General features: G+C 43.1%; 1 protein-coding gene across 1 annotated transcript; it reads right to left on the bottom strand.

Annotated features, from left to right (window-relative positions):
• Nucleotides 1-21030: 21030 nt before the first annotated feature.
• Nucleotides 21031-26233, bottom strand: LOC131402979 (uncharacterized). Its single transcript, XM_058537422.1, is given in 2 exon segments — nucleotides 21031-21228; nucleotides 23138-26233. Coding segments are annotated over 2 exon segments (2874 nt in total). The 5' UTR covers nucleotides 26003-26233; the 3' UTR covers nucleotides 21031-21219.
• Nucleotides 26234-26658: the final 425 nt, after the last annotated feature.

The raw sequence follows: 26658 nt of genomic DNA on the forward strand, positions 1-26658 counted from the left end.
TATCAGGAAATATTTTGAACACCCACACCTAAGCTCTCAGTTTCCCTCTGTCTAATTCCATGGCTACCTGAACTGAATTCATTCTCCATCTCCATCCCTTTCATGATAGTTTTTATCTCCTTGAATCAGCATGCTATAACATCTAAGAGAAATTTATCAAAATACTCTCTTCAAAATAGCTAACTGAAGTATAAGAATTGTAGAGGGTCAAGATTTTAAGATGAAAGTGATGTACAGAGTAACTGTACTACAAAATAAAAAGAAAAGGAATGAGAACAATAAGAAAGGAAGAAAAAAATGCTAAGGAGAAGGAATATAATAGAGTAAAAGTAAGAAAGAGAGAAAAAGAAGAAAGTAGGTGTAGGAAAGAGAAAGAGGCAGGAGAAGCATGAGAAATGACAAAAAGGGGCACGAGCAGAGGGAAGACACCATGCTCAGAGCGAATGACAAGTCAACTGGCTTCTGAGCAGGGCTCAGGTCTAGAGTCACTGGGCTGCGCTTGAAAACTCCACTCAGTTCTAACATCCAGAGAATGACTACTGCTCATCCAAACTCTGATGACACTGATTACCATCACTGTCCTCTCCCAGGACCTGCTGGAGCTTTGGGAACTGCTTCTCTCAGCAGCTTTGGGACTAACAGAGTCCCCATTAAATATTCATGAAGTAGGATGGTGTTTTTTTTAATTACTTTTTTAAATTTTATTTATTTATTTGTTTTCCCCAAAGGTCCAGTAGATAGTTGTATGCCATAGCTGAACATCCTTCTAGTTGCTGTATGTAGGATGCGGCCTCAGCATGGCCGGAGAAGCCAGTCCGTCGGTTCGCGCCCGGGATCCGAACCAGGGCCACTAACAGTGGAGTGCGATCACCTAACCGCTAAGCCATGGGGCCTGCCCAGGATGGTTGTTTTGAAAGAGTAACTCAGAGAGAGATCTCTCAAGGGTACATATAATCCTGCCAACTCCTACACTCACCCATCTGAAGAATTAAGAAACTAAACTTTTTTTTTTAATTACTGTGAAGAAAAGTAGGAAAAAACTTTCTTGGCAAAACTTTAAATGTTCCATCATTTTTGAAGTTACCTCACAAAATTCTGTGCATGATCTAAAATTCTGGGCTCCCTACAGTTCCAAATATGTTTCAGAAATGATCTCTTTATCATCACAATGTAAGCCTATGCCTTATAAAGCAAAATAAACTTGGATGAGTTTTATCTTGGAGAGAGAGGGCAGCAAGAAAAAGAGTAGGATGTGCCTCTCTGCTATGAAGGAAAATAAATAAAATCACCAAAATATACAAAATATGCCTCTAAAACTGAATAAAGAGCTCTCTAAAGAGTTTTACATTTTAAGTAAAAATGCACCTATATAAAATTACACATCAGTTTGACTAAAATCTGGTCAACTTAATAGAAGAAGAATTCATTCAGTTTCATTTAAATAGCATGACTTATGATTAGCTGCATAATAAATGGTAGATATTTTAATTCTGGTATACCATGTCCTTCCACCAATGAAGGTGGGCTTAAATCTGTCATTTTCCTAAAAAGGGCCAACCAGATGTTCTGCTTATTTGATTACTTAATAGTATGGATCTGCTCCTCATTGCCAACGAAGGATGTCTACAAACAGGCTTTATCTTGTATATGTAATGGGAAACGCAGGCTGAGTTTACAAAAAGAAAAATTGAAAATGGAGCATTGCCTTGAGGAGACGTGGTCAATCTGTTCAAGAACATTTTCTCACTTGGTCAAGTGAAAAGCTGAGAGAGAATGCTGTCGGCCTCTTCCTTGGCCCCTTATAGAATGTGTGCATTACCTCAATTGAACGTGTCCTAAAATGTTTGAACTAAACTTGGAAATGAGTTGATGATACCGCATTTGCATTATGTCACACAGAATCTCTTTCATTAGGCACCGTTCAAAACACTTTTTGGGACATTAGAGACCAGAAAAGTTTTGCTTCTCTGAGAGACTGTTGCTTTTAATCTCATGGACATGAGGTGATAGAGAATTGTTCCCATTACCCTTTCTACTTTAAACCTGAGGGATACATTTCCGATTACCTTTAAAAACTGCAGGTTCTTCTGAGCCGGCCCCGTGGCTTTGTGGTTAAGTGCATGCGCTCTGCTACTTGCGGCCCGGGTTCGGATCCCGGGCGCGCACCGATGCACCGCTTCTCCGGCCATGCTGGGGTCACGTCCCATGTACAGCAACTAGAAGGATGTGCATCTATGACATACAATTATCTACTGGGGTGTTGGGGGAAAAAATAAATAAAAAGAAGGATAAAAAAAGAAAGAAAACTGCAGGTCCTTCCGAAACACCTTTCAGTGCTCTGGTTTACTTCAGCTTCATTTCATTGTTCCATCCTAAACGCCTTTCAGTTTGATCTATTTTCCTTTGTAAACTTTTTGTATACCTAGATATTTAAAAGCTGCTCAAATCTATATTGGAGAAAAGTTGGGTTACAGTACTTTCAGACAGCATGTAAACCCAATTTTTAGGGTTTATACACAAAATGTTTCTGCCATGTTTCTACCAACTCTCCTTCCATATATTTTCCTCCAGGACTTCCTGTGACCAAATTGCCTTTCTAAAAGCCAGTCCTCTGTTCATTCTCTTGGCCAGTGACATTTTCATAGAAACATAAAGGACTGAATTTTCCAAAGATGCAACAAGAATGATCAAGTCCTGATTCACACCTAGATATCCTGCTCCTGTTGTCCATGAATTTTAAAACTAAAGTTAATTATCTCTTTCATTTTATCTAAATCTATTGAGTAACTTGGGCACTGAGTCCCTAAACTGATCCACAGTCTGCTTTAGCAGCCACAAAACTCTCTCTCAAATGCTTGCATTCATGTGCTGAGTAGGTATTTTATTTATTAAGATCTTATTCAAAAAAAGAGCTTCATTTATTTACTCAAATACTTAAGTATATACTATGTGCCCAAAGGTCTTGAAATGTTGGCAGTCTGCAAGTAAGACAGATATGTATAAACAGATAAATTACACTACAGAAATAATTTGAATGAAAGAGATATGAATAAAATGCCATGGGACGCCAGGGAAAGAGCCACCATGGGTTGACATACAACTAAGATATATAACAATGTACTGGGGCTTTGAGGAAAAAAACAACCACCATGAGGGGTGGACAGGTTTTGTAACATCTAGGTAAAGGAAAAGGAAGGGAGAGAAGATAAAGAGAAAACAAGATAAACGGAAAGGTTTTCTTCTTCTTAATGTTTCTGCCACCAACTTTTGGAGCACACTGCTTGCAGATGTCCTTTCTAGCCAGTCTTATCTTTCAGCAGGCTTCTATAGACTTCAAAAATTTGATTGTACCAAGCTGGGCTCCTCCTTGGAGACAATGCCAACTATGTAGGGAGCCAGTAGGGGAGCAAAAGATTCACGGGAATCTGCAGCCCTTCTGCAATTCACTGGTGGGGAGGGGCACCAAGGCTTCACCTTGGCCTCTGTCTCCAAGTTCACATAAAGGAGGGTCGGTTTCTTCCTCGCTAGATGAGCGTGGAGAGAAACATCCTTCACAGAAGGGATTATGGAAAAATTAATGTGAGAGCCATGAAAAAGGCAGAGGAGGTAGCACCATGAATCTGAAGTAACTGGACATGTGAATTAGTAACCAGTAGGAAGAAGAGCTGAAGACAAAAAAATAAAGGCAAAAAACCAGTTCTCAATTTTCTAAGATGGAAATGCAAGCCTTTCTTCTTCAAAAAGAAAAATAAAATTGAAAGTGGTCACATGTTGCAAATAATGATTTTAACCACGATGTCACTACACAATAATGTGTAGCAATCAGTTGTTAAGTGCACTGCAAATAGTTCAAACTTAACAATTATGTTATCAAAGTTTGCAATTGATATATATATTTTAGTAAATAGTAGACTGTGTGCAAAGTTGTCACTATATTATTGACAATGTCACTCTTACTATTGAAAACATGACTAGGAGGGAGAAGATAGTGTGACCTCAGATTGCTAGAGTCACAGTAAGAAAAGTCAAGAAAGTGCCATCAGGTCATTTGGACAAAAGGATGCTATATGGCTGTTGGGTTTATAACAGATCAACTGGAGAAAAACAAGTCACTACATTAAACTATTTTCTACCTACCTCCATCACCCTCTCCAAGAACACATATTTTAAAATGAGACAAGTTATTATATTAAAAATTACTTGCTTTATCGTTTTGAAAACTACATCAAAAAATGAAGAAAAAACTGGGTTACAACCATCCTGGTATCAATTCCAACTACCATCTTTCACCAAACTAAAATTCTAATTATCACTAATTCACTTGCAATCTAGTGCTCCTCCAAAATACAATATCAACAACTTAAAATGTTTCATAACTTTTTTTAAATTGCCCTAGAATTTTAGAGGATAATATAAATATATCTCTTGGAAAAATTGAGAAAGATAAAGACACTAGGACAGGAAAAGATGAAAATATTACCCTAATCGATGATGTAAAACACAAGATATGAACAACTGTTAAAAAAAATTCTCTATGAAATCGATCAATTCTACTATCTCTACACGTGGCTATTTCCTATCAGTAATTTGATGCATAAACAAATAGAATAGTGTATTTAATGGGATCAATTCTTTTAGTTGTGTGCTTTTCCTTGTAAAACTACATATGCTTTTATGTTCTTCCTTTATTTTCAGGTGATGTCACATTAGAACACCCTCATCTCTGAAGATCTTTGCATTAAGGAACTCTACCTTGGCCCTTGATCAACTGTACTCTGCGTTATGATAAACTCAGAGACCTACATAGAACAATGTTTCCTACATCTTATCTCCCATGAGTTGCTCATGTCAGGGAGTATAGTCCACCAAGTAAACACTAAGCAGTGTTTCAAAAACATCGGATACTAAAAGGAGGACATGCAGGGTTGGGTGTGGGCCCCCATTCAGTGCCTAGTGCAAAGAAGAAAGAGGTAAATTCATCCCTCCAGAGACTGGGATAAAACAGGAGGTTATAAGCACGAGGCTCCCTTTGCAGGCCTTTAAGCAGGGACCTAGAATAAAACTGTTGACACTGTGGATCATTGTTGGTTTTACAGGGAACTCATGAGGAAGATAAGGAGATGAAATAATGATAATTATAATAACAGCAGCAAACACTTCTACTGAACCAGGCACTGCAATCTGAATGTTAATTCTGTGCTTGAACATACATGAACTCCTATATCCCTCAAAATATTCTGATGTAGTAGATGTTGTTCTTCTCACCATTTTACAGATGAAGAGACCGGGTACAGTGGCTGGAAAACTCAGCCAGGTTACAAAGCTGCTAAATGGCCGAGCCCAAGATCAGTGCTCTTCTGTGATGCTCTTTGACTAAAACTCCAAGTTAAGTTTCTGATGACTATCTTTCTCTCTATAATCTAATGGGGGAAAAATCAAAATTCTTAACTCTAACATCCATGCTACCATTTAGGAAAAGTCGGTGAGGGAGAGATTTCTGAATAGTAACAATACCCTTCTATTAACTCTTCACTTATAGATCAGACATCAATAGTCCTGCTCAGTCCACCAAGAAGAAACTGGGACTTTATTATGCCAAAAAGAAGAAAAAACAAATAATAAAACAACCAAATTCCTTTATACATCATTACACAAATGTGATTCTTAATTCCGTGTGACAAATATGAAGTGTTTTCCTGGTTTACAGCTCCATATAAAGCTGATGTTAATCTCATGCTATCTTCCCAGCCAATAACACAAAATACTTTAAAACAACGAAAGGCACAATGACAAAAAACAACCACAAAGAAAATTAAATATTACATCTGAACGCTGTACAATTTTTTAAAGATTACTTAAAAGTTAGATTTAGTAAAATTTGTATCTCTATCTTGCCTCTCCCAGTTATCTCTGAAGGTAAAGAAAAGGATTAAGAAAGGCACAAGGAAGCCAGTTAGGGAAGCGAGTCAGCGGGAAGAGGTAAGTTGGCCGCCCCTCTGCAGACAACAGACAGAAATCTTCCCTGGGAGCTGTCTCAGGCCTCACAAGATGTGGAGCTTTGACCTCGGGCAGTGGCTACACCTGGACGCCAGCAGCAGTGAGTCTTAGATTTCAGTCTACACGGTAATAACTGGACAAGTCCAGTGTCCCCTTCCCTGGAATTCTAACTCAGCAAGTTTGAAGTTGGGACATGAGAATTTTCCATTTAACAAGCCTACCAGTGATTTTCCTTGAGTTATCTGCAGATTATGATCAAAGGCATACCTTGAAGAGAAGCACAAACTCACTACCCAGTATGCACTTCACAGATACTTTGTGTCACACACTCTCAGACCATTCCCTGGTCCAGGGGTCCCACATGCCTCAACATCCTTGGGCCTGTGTTGTTCATCAGGAGGTTCCGATGGTGGCAAAACAGACAGGACTCACCTGGGAAACTGCCCCTCTGTGTAATTCAGTGAGTGTGTGGGCTGCCTGCAGCCCAGATGTAAAGTGGGTCTTGCTACATTTAAAAATAAATTTCTTTTTAATTTTATTGAGGTCATATAGCTTATAACTGTAAATTTCAGGTCTACATTACTATATTTCAGTTCTGTATAGACTGGATCATGTTCACCACCAATAGTCTTGTTTTCATCTATCACCATACATATGTGCCCCTTTACACTTTTCTCTCTTTCCCTCTGGTAACCACAACCTGTACTCCCTATCTATGTGTTTGTTTATTTTCCACATATGAGTGAAATCAATCAGTATTTTTCTTTCTCTATCTGACTTGTTTCGCTTAGTATAATACCGTCAATGTCCATCCATACTGTCACAAATGGCATGAGGTTGTCTTCTTTATGGCTGAGTAGTATTTCATGTTATATATGTATATATATCACATCTTTATTCTTTCATCCATTGATAAGTACTTGAGTTGCTACTCAGTGTTGGCTATTGTGAATAATGCTGTGAAGAACATAGGGGTGCATACATTTTTTTGAATTACTGACTTCATATTCTTTGGATAAATATGCAGAGGTAGAATAGCTGGATCTTATGTTATTTTTATTTTTAATTTTTTGAGAAATCTCCATCATTTTCCCCTAGTGGCTGCACCAGTTTGCATTCCCACCAGCAACGTATGAGGGTTTCCTTTTCTCCACATCCTCTCCAACACTTATTATTTCTTGCCTTTTTAATAATAGCCATTCTGATGGGTGTGAGGTGATATCTCATTATAGTTTTGATTTGCATTTACTTAATAATTAGTGATGTTAAACATCTTTCATGTGCCTGTTGGCCCTCTGTATAACTTCTTTGGAAAAATGTCTTTTCATATCCTCTGCCCATGTTTTGATCAGGTCGTTCATTTTTTTGTTGTGGAGTTGTATGAGTTCTTTATATATTTTGGAAATTAGCCCCTTGTCAGACATATGATTTGCAAATATTTTCTCCCAGTTGGTAGGTTGTCTTTTCATTTTGTTGACAGTTTCCTTTGCTGTGCAGAAACTTTCTAGTCTGATGTAGTCCTACTTGCTTATTTTTTCTTTTGTTTCCCTTGCCGGACAAGATACAAAGACAGACATTATATAAAGATAAAAGGGACATTCCACCAAGAAGACATAACACATTAATATACATGCACCTAACACAGGAGCAACAAACTATATAAAGCAACTATTAACAGACTTAAAGGAAGAAATTGACAGCAACGCAATAATTTTAGGGGATTTCAACACCCCACCCACATCAATGGATTGATCATCCAGACAAAAAGCCAACAAGGAAACAGTGGCGTTAAATGAAACATCAGACAAGATGGTCTTAATAGATATATAGAGAACATTTCATCCCAAAACAGCAGAATACACATTCTTCTCAAGTTCACATGGAACATTCTCAAAGATAGACATATGTTGGGAAACAAAGCAAGACTCAATAATTCTAAGAAGACTGAAATCATATCACGCATTTTTCTGACAACAATTGTGTGAAACTAGAAATCAACTACAAGAAACGGTTGGAAAAGTCACAAATATTTGGGCACTAAACAACATGCTACTGAACAACTATTGGATCAATGAATAAAGCAAAGGAGAAAACAAAATATTACTAGAGAAAAATGAAAATAAAAAACAACATATGAAAACCTATGAGATGCAGCAAAAATAGTACTAAGAGTGAAATTTATAGCAATAGAAGCCTACGTCAAGGAACGAGAAAAATCCCAAATAAACAATCTAACACGGTACCTAAAAGAACTAGAAAAAGAAGAATAAACAAAGCCTAAAGTCAGTAGAAGGACAGAAATAACAAAAATCAGAGCAGAAATAGATGAAAGAGAGGCTAGAAAAAGAATAGAAATGTTCAATGAAACTAAGAGCTCTTTCTTTGAGAAGATAAGTCTCTTTCTTTAGAGATAGAGATGGCATATGGGCAGAGATTATAAGATCAGAAAATCCAGACACTCAATCAGAGAAATCTCTGAAATTTAAGCATCATTTAAGCAACTTTTTAGCATCTTTAATACGTTCGAATATGCTGTACTTTTAACATCTGTTTGAATACGTGTGGCAAAGTCAAAGGACAGCCTATACTAGGCACCACAGGATGATAATAGCTTCCCTGCCTTCAACAACAAAAGGTCCAGGAAACTGATTTATCTTGGGTCCAAGTTGGGAACTATTTGGGAGAAATAGAGTGAAAAAGTAAATAAACCAGACAAGAATAAAAGAATTAGACAGGGATCTGATGGCAAAGAATACTTTTCCCAGCTACAGACAAATAGAATCTGGACAGAATGAGAAGGCTCATAACTACACCTGGCACCAGGAAGTAAAGTGGAAATCTCACAAGGGAGGCCACTTTGAGGCCTATAAACACCTTGCAAAACTACTCATTAGGATTTCAGAACAACAACATGTTTAGGATGTGTGTGTTTAATATATGCATGTCCTGGGTTCTCCTCATGATATTTTACTTACTTATATGTATATTTCCCTAAACCTTTGTTGATTATAAAGCAAAGCGAAGAGAATAACTGTGCGGCAGAGGTAAAGAGCAAATTAAAAACAAAAAACATACTGTAGTCACCATGTTGAGACTGTAAAGTAAACTGAATTAACTGATGGACAGGAGATGCTCTTTCTGAAATTTTTTTAACAAATTAAAAAATTCATAAAATATTCTTCAACATTGACGGTAATATACAATGCATAGATCAGTTAGTTCAAGCTTTACCTTCAGGGGGAGTCATTGACCATAATAGAGAATTCAGTTTCCAGGAGTCAGCTAGTCTTGTATCAGAAAGTGTCACATTTCAGACCTGGCTGTGCGTTTCAACTATTCACGTCTCTTTAAGCTAGTCATATCTTGATAAGCACCACAGGCTTTGCTACTTAGCTTACTGAATATCAGAAATAGCTTTTCATTGGTGAAATGAGTGGTTCGTTTAATTAGCATGAATTTAGAAAGGAGCTCTCATTGGTGAAACTGCAGGGATTCCATATATGTGGACTGGCCGAAACATCAGAGAATATCCTCATACTTAGAGGAAGAAGGTAAGAGTCGAGCAAGAAAGGATGTCAGGGGTGATGTCCTGACAGTGCTGCACCAGCTGCTGGTTTAGGAAAATGTCTCCTTGCCTGTTGCCAGCCTTTAGGCACAGGATCCTGCCTCCTTCACATCTGTATCATGTGAAACTTTCATGGAAGGTGTAGCCGGGCATCTATCCAGGTAGCGAGCTGCACATCCCCCGATGAAGGGACTCTTGCCTAGACCGCTTCATCATCCTAACACAATGCCACTCAGTCTTGGACTTCACTGGCTCCATATAAAACAGGCAACACCAACAGCCAAAGGGATAAATGGTTTCACTTAGGATTCCATGTTCACCCCAATGCAATGTATGCTATAAGCACTCTATACAACCCCATATAAACTATATATATATATGGAAAGTTCAGTTGGTCCTCCAGGCTTTCAGACACACCCCAGGACTCTCACATATTGCAGTGCTGTGATGTAATCTCAAAACCTCTCCTTCACCTCATGGATCCAGTAGCAGAAAATAAGGAAAACACATTATCTTTCATGGCTTTTTAGTGTCTACACATGTCATCTCTTCAACCAGACTATCACTTAAATTTTTCTATATGCCTCTCGTCCACCCCCCAAATTCGTCTCTCCCTGTTTCCTGAGTCAAGCTCCACTCCACTAGAAGGCCCTCCCTGGTCCTCCCCTCACAGAGTCTCATCAATCACTAAAGTCAAGTTGAAGCCCCAGCTCACGTGGACCACTCCGGAATCAGCACACAGACACGGCACACCTGCACCCCTCGTTTTGACAATAATGTTGTGCTGTCTGGAAGGGTGGCGGCTTAACACTTTCCTGAGTGTATTTCATTTTCCCTCAAATGCATTTCAGCACAAGAAGTGTGCACACTTGCCCTGTCAATCCACCCACTCTTAACAATATCATGATGACTGCATAACAGCCACTTAATGTCTATTGAATGAACACGCTTGTCAGGTAGAAAAATAATTGAAATGGTCAATATGAGCAGCAGCTGTAGCTGGTAATATCATTTTCCTCATTTGCTTTAAAGGTACCAAAAGACACCGACAAACTTTGTGGGTTTCATTTGAAATGCCAAAGTAACAAGTTATCAGTTATATCGAAACCTAGTGGCAATTACAGAAGATAAATAAAAATAGGGAGTAGACAAAAATCCTAGGATATCATCAATACTGGGGCCCAGACAGATGTCCTAACTTTACAAGTCCTCAGTGTTCTCACCAGGAAATCAGGAATGATACCCGCCTTGGCCCTGTTCATAGGGCAGGTGTGACGCAGGAGCAACTACTATGCGGAAAGAGCTAAGACAATGACAGCTGTTATTCAGAAATAACCCACCAGGAGTACCACTTGTTTTGAGATTTTAAAAATCTATGTTTAGTTAGAATAATCACACATTATTTCCTGTGTTTAAAAAATCCTCTTCAGGGCCGGCCCCGTGGCTTAGCGATTAAGTGCACGCGCTCCACTACTGGCGGCCCGGGTTCGGATCCCGGGCGGGCACTGACGCACCTCTTCTCCCGCCATGCTGAGGCCGCCTCCCACATACAGCATCTAGAAGGATGTGCAACTATGACATACAACTATCTATTGGGGTTTTGGGGAAAAAAAGGGAGGAGGATTGGCAATAGATGTTAGCTCAGAGCCGGTCTTCCTCAGCAAAAAGAGGAGGACTAGCATGGATATTAGCTCAGGGCTGATCTTCCTCACAAAAAAAAAAAAATTTTTTAAATCCTTTTCAGAAGAATTCAACGTCATCACCATATGTCCACATCAAGGTCTCTCCAGAACCAGTGCTGAATCTTTGCTTTATTATGAGATGCTAGTTGAGCAAACTTGAGTCTCCAGAGCTTGCTTGACATTTGTGCTGATTGTCGCTCTTTTGCATTCAATTAATAACTTTGTTGTGGTATTTCCTCAACCATCGAGGCATGTGTCTTTTTCTCTGGTGTATTTCTGTTTAGCATTTCAGAAATGTAGTTATTTTTCAAGTAGGGTTATATGCTCCCTGCCTCCAGGGACCATTGGTATTACCTCTATTTTCCCCAGGATAATACATATTCTATATACATAACAGACACACAATGAGTACTAAGGAACTGATAAATAAATGGCAAGCAATAGGATATATTGGAACACATGAGGAAGCCATTTGGGGTAAAACTAATTTGGCCAGAGTTTGTTTTTCCAAAATGGCCTGTCTCCTGCATATCTGCTTTCCCGTGTCCCAAAGAGAAGAGTAAATGCCCTTAAGATAAGGATGCAACTTCCCCCTCATTGACATTACCTTAAGGATGAGCATTTCTCCCTAAGCTAGGATTTGGTTGCTGCAGTCATCCTGTGACCACCCAGTTCGAGACAACAGACCTGACCCAGCCAAGCTCATCGAGATAGCAGACCTGCTCCCTGCTGTGTCCATCAATAGCTATCCTAGCCAGGTAATCTGACAGGGTGATCTTGTCGCTATAGTAAAAGAGACATAACAAGCCTATGTGATACATGCTCTTTGACGGTATATAACCGCTCTGTACACCCCACTTCTTTGGTGCCCTTCCTTCCTTAGGGAAGGAAAGCCCAGGGGCACAGTCCTCAAAAGTTGGCTCATAATAAACTCACTCCAATTTTGATTTATAGATTGATTATGGATTATTGACGTAGACATTTGTTGGTGTAGTCATGGCAGGATTTCAGAGAAACCCACCAGAGACCACCTGGAATCTACACTGAACTGGCATTGGGTACCAATAGGGGCCCATTGTGCCCCCCAGATCACTGCATTCTTCAGGTGACCCTGGTGAGTTCTCCTGAAACCCTGACCTTCTTATTGTAAGTCAACAGTTCAGAGTTTATTTGAGCTGTTTTCAAGTCTTAAGGCTAGGTGTCTTAAGGGTGTACCGGTACATACCCTAGGTCAGAGGAACCTAGGGGAGCATTCCTAGGAAAGAGAAACCCAGGGGGTATTTCCTAGACCAGAGGAGCCAAGAGAGCACTTTTGGAGTGAATGGGGAGGGCTGACCTTTTTAATTTGGCTTAAAATTGGAAAGAATTGTGTTAATAAGGTCTGAACAAAACTGCTTGATAGAAAAATGAGAGACTGAATCTGTTCAGCTGCAAAAAAAAGGGACATTGCTCCTCCCGGCCTTTTGTGCATTCTCAGACATGAAGTTGTAAAACTTCTAGAAGAAAACATAGGGAAGAGGCTCCTCGACATTGGTCTTGGGAATGATTTTGTGGATATCCCACCAAAACCGCAAACAACAAAAGAAAAAATCAACAAATGGGACTACATCAAACTTAAAAGCTTCTGCCCAGCAAAAGAAACAACCAACAAAATCAAAAGGCTGGGAGAAAAGTTTTACAAACCACATATCAGATAAAGGGTTAAATACCCAAAATTTATAAAAAACTTTTACAACCCATAAGAAAATTTATAAAGAACTCATACAACCCAATAAGAAAAAAGCAATCCAATCGAAAAATGGGCAAATGACTAAGTAGACATTAGTCCAAAGAAGACATCCAAATGGCCAACACACACATGAGAAGGAGATCAATGTCACTAATCATCAGGGAAATGCAAATCAAGACCACAAAGAGCTATCATCTCACACGTGTAAGGATGGTGATCATCAAAGAGACAAGAGATACTAAGTGTTGGCAAGGATGTGAAGAAAAGGGAACCCTTGTGCGCTGTTCATGGGAATTTAAATTGGTGCAGCCACTATGGAAAAGACAGTGGAGGTTCCTGAAAAAATTAAAAATAGATACACTTCAGTGTATTTATCTGAAGAAAATGAAAACACTAACTTGAAAAGATATATGCACCCCTGTGATTATTACAGCATTATTTATATAGCTAAGATATGGAAACAACCTAAATGTCCATCAATAGATGAGTGGATAAAGAAAATGTAGTATGGGCCGGCCTGGTGGCGTAGTGGTTAAGTGCATGTGTTCCGCTGTGGTAGCCTGGGGTTCAGATCCTGGGAGCGCGCTGCCTCACCACTTGTCAGGCCATGTTGTGATGGAGTCCCATATAAAGTGGAGGAAGATAGGCACGGATGTTAGCCCAGGGCCAGTCTTCCTCAGCAAAAAGAGGAGGATTGGCACATGTTAGCACAGGGCTGATCTTCCTCAAAAACAAAGGAAAGAGAATGTGGTACATATTTACAAAGGAATATTATTCAGCAATAAGAAAGAAAAAATCTTGCCATTTGCAATGTCATGTATGGACCTTGAGGTCATTATGCTAAGTGAAATTACTGAGACAGAGAAAGACAAATACCATTTGAGCTCAGTTATACATACAATCTGGCTCTTCAGTTTCTCACCAAACTGCCACTGGCAGGCCGAGTTGAGTACCGGTTTTCTTTTTCTTTTTTTTTTTTGTGAGGGAGATCAGCCCTGAGCTAACATCTGTGCTAATCCTCCTCTTTTTGCTGAGGAAGACCAGCTCTGAGCTAACATCTATTGCCATTCCTCCTCCTTTTTTTCTTCCCCAAAGCTCCCAGTAGATAGTTGTATGTCATAATTGCACATGCTTCTAGTTGCTGTATGTGGGACGCGGCCTCAGCATGTCCAGAGAAGCGGTGCGTCAGTGTCCGCCCGAGATATGAACCCGGGCTGCCAGTAGCGGAGCTTGCGCACTTACCCACTAAGCCACAGGGTCAGCCCCAACATCTGCGTCTTCTTTTTATGTGTCTGTCTACATGTATGTTATATGTGCACGGTATTTTACCTTTGGAGGGTATGGTCAAAATTAAGAGCTCTATTCAATTAACTTGAAGTAAGTGCTTAGAAAAGTTATTTCTAAATCCAAATGTTTTTCCAGTTAACATGATATGAAATAATATTTGGTAAATAAAAGCTTATTTAAGCTTGTTAGTTTTCAACATTGGATATAACACAGACATACAGACTTTCTTTGTCAGATAGACAATCTTGATGAAGAACTAATTGATGAACTCATACTTCTCAATTTCAAGATTAATTACAAAGTCAAGAAACTGTGATATTTTACAATACTACAATAATCAAGAGACCGTGATATTTTAAAATGAATAGACACAGAGGTAAATGAAAAAACATGGAAAGTCCACACATAGACCTCTGCAATTACAGACAACTTGATCTTGGTCATGACAATAAATGCACTCCAACATAAAACATAATAGATTTTTAGTCTCTAGTCATCATCAACCATGGTGATGATACAAAAGGACGACCCTATGGAAATAAATGAACAAAGACACAAATTTTGCACCTTAGAAATAAATGTACTCAAAATCACACATCAACTAAAATATAAAATACAAAACTGTAAAAATCATACTGGGAAATAAGAGAAAATCTTCATGATTTGTAGTTTGATGATTTGTTTTCATATACAACACAAAAAGCACAATCCGTGAAGAAAAGAAATGATCATGTGTACTTGGTTAAATTTACATTCTCCAATCTGGGAAAGACAGCATTCACAGATTGGAAATACAAACTCCTGACTAATATAATACATTTGTAAAACACATATCTGCAGAAAGACTTGTATGCAAATTATTCAAAGAACCACTCAAACGCAGCAACAAGAAAACAAACTCCCCAAATTAAAATAAATAGACCAAAATATGAATAGACAAGTTACCAAAAATATATATATATACACATGGGAAATAAGCAAATATAAATTGCTCAACAACAAGGAATTATTGGAAAATAAAATCCATTATGCATTAAGAAAAAGCAAATTAAAACACCAATGAGATACTCTACTCTTCTAGTAGAATAGCTAAAAACCAAAAACTGACAATACCAATTACTGGTGAGGATGTGGGACAATAGGAAATCTCATTCATTGCTGATGGGAATACACATAGTATAACCTCTTAAGAAGACATCTTGCTAATTCTTGTGAAGCTAAGTATAGTGTTACTATATGATGCACCAATTGTGCACCAGTGTATTTCTCCAACTACCGTGAAAATATACATCCACACACAGACCCCTAAGAACATCTAAAAAGCAACTTTATTCACAATGATCAAAACCTAGAAGGAACCATGATATCCTTTAACAGGTGAATGACACCCAAGTGTGGGACACTGGGTGAAGATACTTGAGGAACACTTGGGCTACAGGCACAGGGTAAGGAAACACACGAGTTCAGACAAGGCCTAGAGGAACAGTAGATGAAAACACTGGTTGTCTAGATGGGCTGGAGGCATAGAGAACGTAGACAAACACGAGCTGGCATGGGCTGGAGCACAGCTGACAGGCACACTCAGGGATGGAAAGGGATGCAGACACATGGAGTGAGAGAGACATGTGAGGTCTGGTATCAAATGTGGGCACAGGAGATAGAGACACTCGAGGAAAGATACCTGCTGCAAGTACGTGAGAGAATGAAATTAGGTGTCTGACATGGGTTTTAGAGAGATGGAATGGAGACTTACATGAGTTGACATGGGCTACAGGAACAAGGAATGGAGACTTTTGAGAGGTGGTATGGACAGAGGGGAGAGAAAACCTTGACAACACAAAAGGTCAGACGTGGGCTGCAATCATATGAGATGGTGACACTGGACAGAAGATATCAGCTTCAGGTAGAGGGATGGAGACACACGAAGGCTGGCATTGTTGCAGGCTCATGGGCTGGAGATCCTATGGGACAGACATGGGTTGCAGCACAGAGTTTAGAAATACACTAGAGAAGACAAGAGATACCAGCTACATCTGTGCTTAGAAGGCAAAGGTGTGTAGCCTTAAATGAATGTATGAATATGGAAGAAAGACAGGAAATCCATAATCTCAGCTTCTGTCTTAAGAATTAAAAGAGAATCACACTGGGAAAAGTACAGAATGGAAACAATAATAAAGATAAGAATTAATGAAATAGAAAAATACTAAAGAAACAAATCAAGCTAAAAGTTATTTTTAAAAATATTAATAAAGTTAATAAACCACTAACAAAACTGATTAAGAAAAAAAAAAAGAAATGAAACACAAATCACCAGTATCAGAAATCAAATAGGAGTTTTTGCGCCCAAGTTGGGGCTACACTGGCTGGCAAGTTGCGTTCTCTGGGTGGAAGAACTGCCTTCTCCCTGGATTACTGCAGCGGATGAAATACGTGAACCCCTGACGAAAGCCGGCAAAATGTAAGACTTCTTACCACGTCAGCCTCCCGGAATCTCTACCTGTGGAGTCCGGTGGAAGGAAGTGGTGAGAAATTTTTTCTCTTTCTAAATTTAGATTGGCAGGAGAAAATATTTGGGAAACTAGTTTCTTGTGCTTTTAGTGACTCTGGTAAATTTGATAGAGTACTCTTGGTTTTGATCTTGATCCCTTTTCCTCCCAGAGGTAGTCTCTGTTTTTCTCTTTTGTCTGTGTCTTTTGTCATAAGAAGGAAATACCATAGAGTAGGACGCAGGCGTAGGCCCTATAAGCCTGCTGTCCAGGCCGGCCCCACAGACTGGTGAGTTTGCGGGTCTCACCAGACTGGTGTCTATTTAGACAAACTTTGCTGTGGGTTAATATGCACATGAAGTGAAGGCCATTGCCAAGGGAATCTTGGAAGCCAAAAAGGCCGCAGATTTTCTGGGCACGGGTCGAGCAGTTAAGAGCCATTAGGTCGCTCGCCACTTTGAGGAGACTCCTGTGACACGATAAGTTGGTCACGGAACGGGGTAGATGACACAGGTTCCCTGCCAACTGCAAGAAAATGTCCGTGCAACGACGAGGTACTCTGTAAAGCACACAGTCCCCAACCCCGTGGCACTTGCCCCCCAGGTATTATTCTAACTCCAAGAGACCTAAGGCGTGGCTAAAGTTGTCATTGTGCACGTAAGAACAAAACCGGATGAGGTTTTTCCTTCTGTCTTGTTCTGTGTCCTGAGAAAACTTGGCTTTGTGACCAGTGAGAATATTCTCCTTTGTCTCCACCATACGGAAGGTGCACTTACCGGGGTGCCCCTTGGTGGCCAGTCGAGTAGACTGGGGTTCTGAACTGTCTCTTTGTCCGGCTGTGCCAAGCTCTCAGGGGAGTTTGTCATAAAGGACCCAGTCCATAAGGGCTTTTGTCGTCTTAACCACCGTTGCTTGTTAGTGCTGAAAAAATCTCATTTCAGTACCACCTGCCCGGTGTCACAGATTAGCGGGTCTGTGACTGGAGGCGTCCCACACTATTGTGGGAGACCGGAGACACCGTTTTCACTACACCATCCTTACCGCCTGTGCAACGAAGGTCTTTACTTTTTCTGAATATCTTTGAGAATAAATTCTGTGGATCATGGGGGCTACATCATCTGCGCCCTCACCAGGGACGCCTCTTGCGTCCATGATAGATTTATTCTAAGCGTGAAAAGTTACCTCCGGGTCTTTCCTTAAAAATGCTTATTAGTTCGAGTCACTATTAGAATAAATATACAAATGAAGATCCTACTCGTCAATGGCCAGACGACGGATCCTTTAAATTAGAAAAACTTCTAAATTGAGAAAAAAAATGTTTTGAGAGCTCTCACATAATTATTTATTTGGTACCTAAGAAAAGGCCAAAAAAAGGGAAGAGAAAAATTTGACTAGCCTTAAGACTTTGACTCAGGTTACAAATAAATTGAAAACATGTAAAAGTGTAAGTGTTGATAAGATTATAAAGGTTAGAATGTTTGAGTTAATTTTATATAAAAAAGTTACATCAACTTTGCCTGAATATGTTTTAAAATGTCTGACTGAAAATGCTTCCCTTGTCCAAAATTAAAAAAACAAGACCTATTGATAAAAATCTTAATAATAACTATGTTTAAAGGTATAAGCAGTGATAAAATTGACATAAAATTTTGTAGAAAAAAACTGATGTTATTTCTATTACAGAACTGGTGTTGGATTTCCAAGGGGAAGGGGAGGGAAATCTCAACTCACCAGGTCTCGGGATGACGCGGGCCCACAGACACAGAAGACCGAACTTGATGCAAACGCAAGAGGTTTATTGAGCGGAGCTCCGGGTCGACTCGTGTCTCTCGCAGGAGACAGAGGGGTCGACCCCGAGCCTTAGGGGGCAAGTTTTTTTATAGGATTTGGGAGCATAAAGCGGGAAAAGGTTGGCGCGGTTTTACATGATTGGTTAATTCAAAACATTCAGACAGTTACATTTTATGGCGCGAATTGCTACGGCGCGAAACAGCTATCAAGGTGCACACACATGTCCCCATCTGGCCCCCCTCCACCCCGACCCTCCCAAACTTATCCCTCTGTAGCACTCCCTTGTTCTCAATTTTCTCTGAACAGTTTAGGGTGAGTCTTCCGCGAACAGAGTCAGTTGGGATCGATAGACTCTATTCATAGAAGACTCGCCCCAACTGCCCCTTAAGGTGTTAACATATTAAATTTTTAACATAATTTACATCCTTCATTCCCCACTTCTTCTTTTGTCCCTAGTTCTAATCTTAGAACTTAGTTTTCGGTGTCTACTATTAGTGGCTCATTGCGTGGGAGAGCTTGGTAATGGCGTTGGAGCATCATAGCATGCACTGTATTGACTCTTTTTCTTATGAAAGCAGTAATTTTATTGAAAACACACGGTCTAAAAACCAAAAGTAGAAAAAGAATTAACAAAGGCCCTGTTAGGGAGGATAGTAAGGACGTCACCCAGGGGGACTTAGTGAACCAGGATTCAAACCAGCTTTGTTGGGCCTCCCTGCTTCGCTGCCTCATGTCCAATCTCTTCTTTAATTTTTGCATTGAATCTCGGACTACTCCTGTGTGATCTGCATAGAAACAGCAGTCTTCTTTAAGAGCTGCACAGAGCCCTCCCTCCCTTAAAAACAACAGATCTAATCCCCTTCTATTCTGGAGCACTACTTCAGACAGGGAGGTGAGGGACTCTTCTAGCTTAGAGATAGACTGCTCTAAAGTCCTGAGGTCTTCATCTATAGCATTGCTCAGGGCAGTTAATCCTCTCTCTCCTGCAACTAAGGCTGCAGTGCCGGTTCTTACGCCCGCGGCAACTCCCAGTCCCAGGAGCACAGCTAGGGTGAGGGATACTGGTTTTCTTTTCCTTAGTATAGATATCTGATCAAACTCATCTTCGAAACTATTGGCAGTATGATAGTAAATTCTAGGCACCAACTGCACAAGCACGCAAAAATCTTGTGACGAATTGAATATGCTAGTGGAGATGCAGGGGGTTAGGCCCGTGGAGCAGGCCCACCATCTATTGGGTCCTGGTACCAAAAAATGACCAGGAGTAGTCGGAAGGCTGACTTCAATCTTATTACATAGAGCCTGGTAGCCTGGGGGAATTTTTCTTAAGCATAGTCCTGAACCGGTCCCCGACACATCCGTTAGGGTTAGCCGCCCTTCTTTGCCCCAAAGACAAGTCGTGTGGTCTGGGGTGTTATTATAGACCCCCATGGTGGCAATTCCTTCATAATAAGGGGGGCTGACCGCTAGGCATAGCCAGCATGATTCAGTCATTTTAGGGTTGGAATCATTCAAGGCGTAGTAAGCTCCCCATACTAAGTTAAACAGTCTGTGCCATCTTTGCTCAGTAGGTACTGCGGGAGGTGGCGTAGATGGTGGTCGCAGAGCAGACCTGGTGACCATATCTACGGCCCCATTTAGGGTTATGGATTTTACCTGGGGGGGTTTGGGGCTATTTAACCCTATCGGTCTGCTGGCGGGGGATTTTTGGGGCAGAGGGGACCTCTGATCGGCTAGGATCCCGTTTGGCCCTAGTGGTCTGCTGGCGGGGGGTTCTATTTTTAATCTAATAGAGAAGGTCAGGCCACCATCGTACCGTTCTTTGTACAATCTTATTCCCCATGAATGACCATTCCCGATCCAGGTTTTAATTGTTTTTCCCTTCCCTGTGAACTGAATGGTTAAGGGGTGGCACCAGGTATTGTATTCTGAGCCCCGACTCGTCTGGTGGCTATAATTTGCTCTAACCCTGATTAAATCTCAAGAAGAGGAGGGTTCCCAATAAGTAGTCCCACTGGTTTCACATCCCCAGTTTTTACAGTAGAAGTCTTCTTTGTCCCCGCACCAGGAGTCAATTGAACGAGGTCTGTGGTGACCGGGGCACACGTAAAAGGGGTATGCCTTTAGTTTACCCTTGCGAAGGGGGGAGTGGCATCTTCCGGCTTGTTTTGCCCCCCTTCGTCGACCCATGAAATCCCAGTCGGGGGTTCCTATAGCCAGTTTATAAAGGTCAGGGTGTAAGTCTGGCCACCATGTCCAAGGGGAAGCAGTTTTTTGGATTGACCAGGTTATATCTCCTACCTGGGAGACGACTTGCCACGTGAGCAGTTGAGGAGCGTGGGGATTAGGATTGGACGGTCTGTCTGCCGTCCCCACGACGCAAACGCAGCTTAAGAGGGTTATCAGTCTTTTCCACCTTCCAAAGATCTGCTGCATTCTGCGGTGCCTTCTTTACGTGTGTGGCGTGAACCCAAGAAGTTATACCGTCCACTTTAACTGCTGTGGGCGTAGTGAGGAGCACCACGTAGGGCCCCTTCCAACGTGGCTCTAATGACCCCGTCCGATGTCGTCTCACAAGGACAGAGTCCCCAACCTGGAATTGGTGCGGGATGAGCAGATCACCAGGCTGGTAGGCCTCTTTTAGCTGGTTCCAGATGTCGCGCCTGACGGCCTCGAGTGCTTTCAAGCGGGCTGACAAAGGTATAGAAGGTATAATGTCAGGGTCATGTATCCCTATTTGTGCCAAAGGGGGAGGGGTTCCATAGAGGATTTCAAAGGGTGTAAGTTTTAAGGGTCCCTGTGGGGTGTTCCGGACGCGGAACAGGGCAAAGGGCAGGAGGGCTGTCCAGTCACTATCGCCGGTCTCTATGGACAATTTAGTTAGGGTCTCTTTAATTGTTCTATTCATCCTTTCTACCTGGCCTGAGCTCTGGGGTCTATAAGCACAATGTAATTTCCAATTGATCCCCAGTTGACTGGCCAGTCCCTGACTTACCTGGGCAACGAATGTAGGACCGTTGTCAGATCCAATTACCTTTGGGATCCCGAATCTCGGGAGGATTTCTTCTAATATCTTCTTGGCTACTACAGAGGCAGTCTCTTTTCGGGTGGGGAAAGCCTCTACCTATCCCGAGAAGGTATCTACAAATATTAGAAGATATTTATTTCCATACCGGGCCGGTCTGATTTCAGTAAAGTCTATCTCCCAAAAGGCTCCTGGCCTATTTCCCCGGAGTCTGTGTCCCGTGCTGCATTTGGAAACTGCAGCGTTTGTGAGAGCGCAGGCTCTACAATTTTTATAAACTTCTTCAGCCGTTTTTTTCAAATCTGGTACCTGGTACGGGGAGGCCTGGATAATTTCAATTAGTTTCTGAGGGCTCAAGTGGGTTAGCCGATGTAAATGTGATAGGTATTCTCGCCCTTCTACAACAGAAAGGACCTTTTCTTCTTTAGTCAATTCCTCCCTAGAGGCGGTTTTGTTGGTTTTAGTTCCCTGGAGGGTCAGAACCATGGGTCCTAGTGCCGCCCGCTTGGCTTCTAGATCCGCCAAGCGGTTCCCTCGAGCTATGGGGTCGGTGCCTTTCTGATGTCCCGGGCAATGGATGATTGCCACCTTTTTGGGCAAGTGTATAGCCTCTAGGAGGCCCAAAATCTCCTCTTTATTTTTGATATCTTTTCCAGCTGAAGTAAGCAGCCCTCTTTGTTTATAAATAGCCCCATGAACATGGGCAGTAGCAAAGGCATACCTGCTGTCCGTGTATATATTCACAGTCTTATTTTCAGCTAACCTTAACGCCTGTGTCAGGGCGATAAGCTCAGCCTTTTGTGCAGAAGTTCCTTCCGGCAAGCGGCTTGCCCACAGAGTCTTTTTCCCGTCTACCACAGCCGCCCCAGCCATCCTCTTACCTTCTGCCATGAAGCTGCTGCCGTCGGTGTACCAATTAGGGGCTCCAGCCCATGGCTCATCTGGCAGATCGGGTCGGGTCCCCGTTTCTGATGCTAAGATGTCGCCGCATTGGTGAATCGGCACTCTGTCGTCGGCTTCCGGCAGCAGCGTGGCTGGGTTTAGGATAGCCGGTGGGGCGAAGGTAATTTTTTCAGTTAGGAGCAGGCTTTGGTAGTGAGTCATCCGGGCGTTAGTCATCCATCGGTCTGGCGGTTGTCTGATAATGCTCGCTAAAGCATGGGGGGCTACTATGGTTATCTGTTGGCCCAGGGTCAACTTGTCTGCATCTTTTACCAGCTGGGCAGTGGCGGCAATTGCCCTCAAGCAGGAGGGCCACCCTCTGGCTACCGGATCCAATTTCTTTGATAGGTATGCGACTGGGCGCTTCCAGGGCCCAAGGGCTTGAGTCAGGATTCCCCTGGCTATTCCCTTTCTTTTATCTACATACAAGGTGAAGGGTTTAGTCAAATCAGGTAGGGCTAACGCGGGTGCCTCTAATAGTGCCCGCTTTAGAGTCTCGAAAGCCCTCTGGTGCTCTAGAGTCCAGACAAAGTTCTCATTCTCCTTAGTTAACGGGTACAGCGGGGCAGCCAGGGTAGCAAACCCAGGGATCCATAATCGGCAGAAGCCTGCTGTCCCCAGGAACTCTCTTACCTGGCGAGCGGAGGTTGGGGCCGGAATCTGAGTCACAGTCTTTTTCCGTGCGTCAGTTAGCCACCTTTGGCCGCCCTTTAATGTGTAGCCTAAGTAGACTATTTTTTTCTGACACAACTGTGCCTTCCTTTTTGACGCCCGGTATCCCAACTCACCCAGCTCAGCCAGGAGGCGCTTGGTCCCTTCTTCACAATCTTCCGGAGTTTTTGCTGCTAATAGAAGGTCATCCACGTACTGTAAAAGAGTCACTTGAGGGTTTTTAATCCTAAAATCAGCCAAGTCCCTGTGGAGGGCTTCATCAAACAGGGTAGGGGAGTTCTTAAACCCCTGGGGCAGTCTTGTCTAAGTCAATTGCCCAACAATTCCCACCTCAGGGTCGCGCCACTCGAAAGCAAAAAGCAATTGGCTTTTCGGGTGAAGCCGCAGGCAGAAGAATGCATCTTTCAGGTCCAAGACAGTGTACCATTTTCGTGATGGTGGGAGGGAGCTGAGCAAATTGTATGGGTTTGGCACGGTAGGGTGTAAATCCTGCACTCTCTTATTTATCTCTCTCAAATCCTGGACCGGCCTATAATCATTAGTCCCAGGCTTCTTTACAGGCAAGAGGGGGGTGTTCCAAGGGGATTGGCAAGGAACTAGGATCCCTTGTTGGAGTAGCCTCTGGATATGGGGGCGGATTCCTTCTCTGGCCTCTTTGTTTACTGGGTATTGACGCACCCTTATCGGGAGGGCTCCGGCCTTAAGATCTATCACGACTGGGGGAATTCTCGTAGCCGTCCCTAGTCCCCCGGTTTCAGCCCATGCCGTTGGAAATTCGATCAGCCACTTATCGGTATTGAGCCGAGCTCTAGGCTTAGGCTGCTGATGGAGCCGATATTCTTCTTCTAGCTCCAGGGCCAATATCATGGTGGTAGGTGCGGGCCAGGATACTGTAGGCCGAGGTTGAGCAAAATCTATTTGGGCTTTTAGTTTGGTTAAAAGGTCTCGACCTAGCAACGGGGTTGGGCATTCAGGAATTACTAGGAAGGAATGGGACACCCTTCCTTTCCCCAAGTCCACTGTCCGGGAAGTGGTCCATGAGTATTGTTTCTGCCCAGTGGCTCCGACAACCAAGGACTTCTTTGTTTTTAATTTCCCCAAAGGCTGCTTCAGTACTGAGTATTCAGCTCCAGTGTCAATCAGAAAATTCATAGGGGTCCCCTCGACGGTTAGGGTTACCCTAGGCTCGGGGAGGGGGCCCGAGCCCCGTCCCCGCTATTTTTCGTCCTCTCCTAAAGACAACACCTTGGGTGTGGCCCTTTTCTTGGGGCATTCCCTTGCCCAGTGTCCTCTCTCTTTACAATAGGCACATTGGTCCTTGTCCAAGGGTTGCCGTCTGCGTGAGCCTGGTCGTGGGGCGTTGCCCAGGTTCCCTGACTGTCTGTGATCTGGCCCTGTCGCTTTTATTACTGCGGCCAGTATTTTAGTTAGTTTTTTCTCTTGTCTCTTATCTCTCTTATCTTCCCTCTCTTCAGCCTCCCTTCTCTCTCTCTCTCGCTTTTCCTCCTCACTCTCTCTTTTATGATACACCTTTTCAGCCTCCTTTATTACGTCCCGCAGGTCGTAGTCTTGCAGCCCCTCTAGCCTTTGTAATCTCCTCTTTATATCTGGGGCTGACTGTCCAATAAAGGCCATAATGACAGAGGCCTTCTGCCCTTCCGAGGACGGATCAAAGGGCGTGTACCTGCGGTAAGCCTCCATCAATCGTTCTAGAAAAACGGAGGGGGGTTCGGTGGGTCCTTGCTGAATCTCTCTTACCTTAGCCAAATTGGTGGGCCGCCTTGCGGCTCCCCGGAGACCCGCCACTAGAGCCCGGCGATAAACGGACAGCGCCTCCCTACCTTCAGCCGTGTTATAGTCCCAGTTGGGTCGGTTGTGCGGAAACCCTTCTTCCGCCTCAGCTATCGTTGTCGGCTGCCCGTTGGTGCCTCGGATATTCTTTCTTGCTTCCTGTGTGATTCTTTCTCTCTCCTCCGTGGTGAAGAGTGCCTGTAAGAGCTGTTGACAGTCATCCCAAGTGGGCTGATGGGAAAACATTAGGGACTCTATCAGGGCGGTTAATCCGGCGGGGTTTTCTGAAAAGGGGGAATGGTTATTTTTCCAGTTATACAGGTCTGAGGAAGAGAAAGGCCAGTACTGGAGGGGTGACAGCTGGTTGGGCCCCGCAGGAGCTCCATACTCTCTTAGCGGGAGCGCCACCGTGGTATCAGGCCCGTCCGGAGTGGCTCCGCGGCGGCTTCGGGTTCCAGCGGAGGGACCCGAGCCAGTCGCCCTCCGTCCTGATTGCGATCCTGGAGCGGGGGAGGGGTAAGGGGGAGGCGAGAAAGGGGGCCATTCGGGAGGAGGGTCAATCTCAGGGTAGACCCCGGGGGGGGCCGAAGGGGTCTCCGACTCCGCTGTTCGAGTTGATTTCGATTTTTGCCGTGTCTCCGCATCCTGCAGCGCCAGGACTCGGGGGCTTAGTTTTTCTGCTTTTACCCATGGCTTAACCCACGGGAGTGGGTTCTGCACCAGATCCTGCCACACTGTAATATATGGTCGTTGGTCAGGATGGGACCCCGGTCTCTCCTGGAAAACAATAGCCCTCACCGCGAGGATAACAGTTAGATTAAACGTCCCCTCAGGGGGCCAACCCACATTGAGGGAGGGCCACTCAGAGGTGCAAAAAGTCTGCCAACGCCCTTTTTTTATTTCTACCGCCAATTCGTGCGCTCTCGCTCTCACTTCAGTCCAGTGGTCTAAGGTCAAAGAGAGGGGGGTCGTCATAGTCTGTCCCATCCCGTCAAATGAGGTCCACGTAACGAACAAAAACAGAACAATGAACATCAAAAACACAGCAAGACAAAAACAACTTTGCCCGGTTGGTGTCTGTACAAGCCAACCGAAGGCAGTTTCAGACGGGAGGGGTTTTCGTGTCCTCCCTGGGAAAAAGAGTGCCGTTTCTTTTTCTACCTGAAAGGGGGTAGTCAGGCTTTCCTGACTCCCCTTGTCCCTTGGGGCGTCCCCCAGGGTTGCAGCCTGCAGTTCCCAGCACGTCTGCCACTGCAGCCGCTCGGTCCTCACGGGTCGAAGCGGCGGCTGCCCGATACTGAAACCAAAACAATAAAACAATACTTTGCGGCGCCGCACACACTCACACACTCAGTCACTCAGGCCTACCTCCAAGGGGTCTTCGGAGTCTGGGGTTACCGCGTGGATCCCGGACGAGCCCCCAAATGTTGGATTCCCAAGGGGAAGGGGAGGGAAATCCCAACTCACCAGGTCTCGGGATGACGCGGGCCCACAGACACAGAAGACCGAACTTGATGCAAACGCAAGAGGTTTATTGAGCGGAGCTCCGGGTCGACTCGTGTCTCTCGCAGGAGACAGAGGGGTCGACCCCGAGCCTTAGGGGGCAAGTTCTTTTATAGGATTTGGGAGCATAAAGCGGGAAAAGGTTGGCGCGGTTTTACATGATTGGTTAATTCAAAACATTCAGACAG

The sequence above is a fragment of the Diceros bicornis genome, unplaced genomic scaffold (genome assembly GCF_020826845.1).
Source record: "Diceros bicornis minor isolate mBicDic1 unplaced genomic scaffold, mDicBic1.mat.cur scaffold_419_ctg1, whole genome shotgun sequence".
NCBI classification, from domain to species: Eukaryota; Metazoa; Chordata; class Mammalia; order Perissodactyla; family Rhinocerotidae; genus Diceros; species Diceros bicornis.